This window comes from Triticum aestivum, unplaced genomic scaffold (genome assembly GCF_018294505.1).
Source record: "Triticum aestivum cultivar Chinese Spring unplaced genomic scaffold, IWGSC CS RefSeq v2.1 scaffold202032, whole genome shotgun sequence".
Classification (NCBI taxonomy): Eukaryota; Viridiplantae; Streptophyta; class Magnoliopsida; order Poales; family Poaceae; genus Triticum; species Triticum aestivum.
Window position 1 is genome coordinate 1 of NW_025251501.1, and position 2,102 is coordinate 2,102.

Below are 2,102 nucleotides of genomic sequence, written 5' to 3' on the forward strand. Positions count from 1 at the left end.
TTTTCCAAATTTCCATACGTCGGGGTATGCTTCCATGGAGGCGTGTTGAAGAATTTATAGCAGAACCTTATCATCCTGACAGAGTAGCAAGACAATTTAGGCTTGACCAAGTGGTGCCTTTTCCTCCCCTCACCAGTATGTATACAAGACATGATATTGGTATTTCATATGCTTTTTGGCTTCATTTATTGCTGGATGCGGAGGATCCACGCCCCATTCCAGACGATTCTCGCATCGGTGACTCATCTGTGGCGTGGGCAAATTGGCTACATGAATTTCTGAAGCCATTCGCTGATGTATTTGACCAACTTCGCAATGGTAATTTGAATGGGAAGATCCCTTATAATGAAAGGAGAAAAATTAGGTCCGCACTGCAACGCCGTATTAGAGTTCGTCCATTGTCTGATGAGGACTTTAAGGTAGTAAGAAGGGTGGCTGATGAGCACCAGGACCAGCATATTGGTGTCATTGAACAGGAGGAAGCACGTGTCAAAGATCATTGGATGCCAAACCTCCATAGCTACTTACAAGACGTTGCCGCTACTCAACCCATGAAATCCAAAGAGATGAACTAATGTCCCGCATAAAATTTATCTGTTTCTTTATTGTACTAACCAGTACTAATAATATTATCCTTTTATATATGTGGCTGCAGCAAAGTGGCGTACCAAAGCCTGTTGTTGTAGTTGGTTCTTCCTCTGCTCATCCAGTACTAGTGGGTAGTGATGATCCTCCAGAAACTGCCCCAGCCACCAGTGGACAGAAGCGTAGAAATTTATCGCCAACTCATGCTGACAAGGAAGCGAGGAACCCCCTCAAGCGCAAACTTGACTTTTCCCATGGATGTGATTTTTCTGAACCAATAACATTGGACGGTCCGTCATTAGATGTTGAACTCAGTAACTTGGTTAATGATGAAGATTTTGATCACTTTCTCACGGGAGAAAAGGACCATGGCCTTGGTGACCTCTCGATTTATCCGTCGAGGATTATACCATTGGCGAGTGTGGCGCAAGTCGTCCACCTTCCAGCCCGGGTGTGACTAAAGTTATGCCCCATACCCCTAATGCTCTTGATTTCTTGTCAACTTTACCTGGTAGGTTATTTACTTATGCATTTATTTAATTTGCCGTGTCTATGAACCATCATTATCATCAAATTTTCATGACTCTTCACTTATTTTTTTTAGGTTGCGAACAAGAAAATTACCATTCGCAAGACCCTGTAATGACGATCGTATCAGGGGAAGGCGCACAGATGGACTGCAGCTTTGTCAAAGACACGTTTATAGATGCCACGGATATCATGGTGAAACGAGCCCTCGAAGGACTGAACGACTCTACCCTTGGTGATCCCAAGCAGCGCATCATGCTTGAGAGCGTTTCTCCGACACTGCCCACGCAAGTACCTGAGGTAGCTAAGGTGCATGCCATGTTGGTCGGGCTTATTGACCTTTCCAAGAAATTGGAGGTTGGCCAGACTGAGTTCACGAATGGATCCGAGCGAGATGAACATGTTGCTGCTGAAGTCGGGCTTAAAATTAAGTCGGGCCACGAAGTTTCCGAGGCTGCAATTAGGGACTTATCTGACCTAGACAAGAAGTGTGCTGACATGGAGGTGCAGGAAGCAGCGCTTAAGGTGCAGCTTGAGGAGGCTATCGCCAGTTTGCAGAAGCTTAAACTAGAGAGGGAACAACGCTGACAAGCACATAATGCCCATGAATATGAACTGGAGGATTTGGTGAAGAGTCTACAGGACACCAACGCCGGCAAGCGTACCAGGCTTGCTGAATTTGAACAAAAGACGGCAAAATTAAAGACTGAAGCAAGTCAGTTGTTGAACAGCCTGCAGAACTGGCAAGCTCCTTGAGAAGGCCTAGACTTGGCTTAGTTTTTTTTACTATTATTTGGCCATTTCAATTTATCATTTCCCTTTGAATCATTTTAGGTTCAGTACTCAGTTTCACTTCAAATGTAGCAGTACTTTGTTTATTCACGTGGGAACTCCGAACTTTATGCATGATGTGCTAGTACGCCAGCTTTGACGTTGAAGCATCCTTATTTATTTACACTATCGTTGTGTATGGCCTGAAGCCCTTTTTT

At 44.5% G+C, this 2,102-nt stretch overlaps 1 protein-coding gene across 1 annotated transcript; it reads left to right on the plus strand.

The window, feature by feature from the left end:
* Positions 1–23: 23 nt before the first annotated feature.
* On the plus strand, positions 24–2,005 carry LOC123177394 (uncharacterized). The gene is made up of 2 exons (XM_044591166.1): positions 24–1,096; positions 1,190–2,005. The coding sequence occupies exons 1-2, from the start codon at positions 1,051–1,053 to the stop codon at positions 1,699–1,701; spliced, it is 558 nt and encodes a 185-aa protein (XP_044447101.1). The 5' UTR covers positions 24–1,050; the 3' UTR covers positions 1,702–2,005.
* Positions 2,006–2,102: the final 97 nt, after the last annotated feature.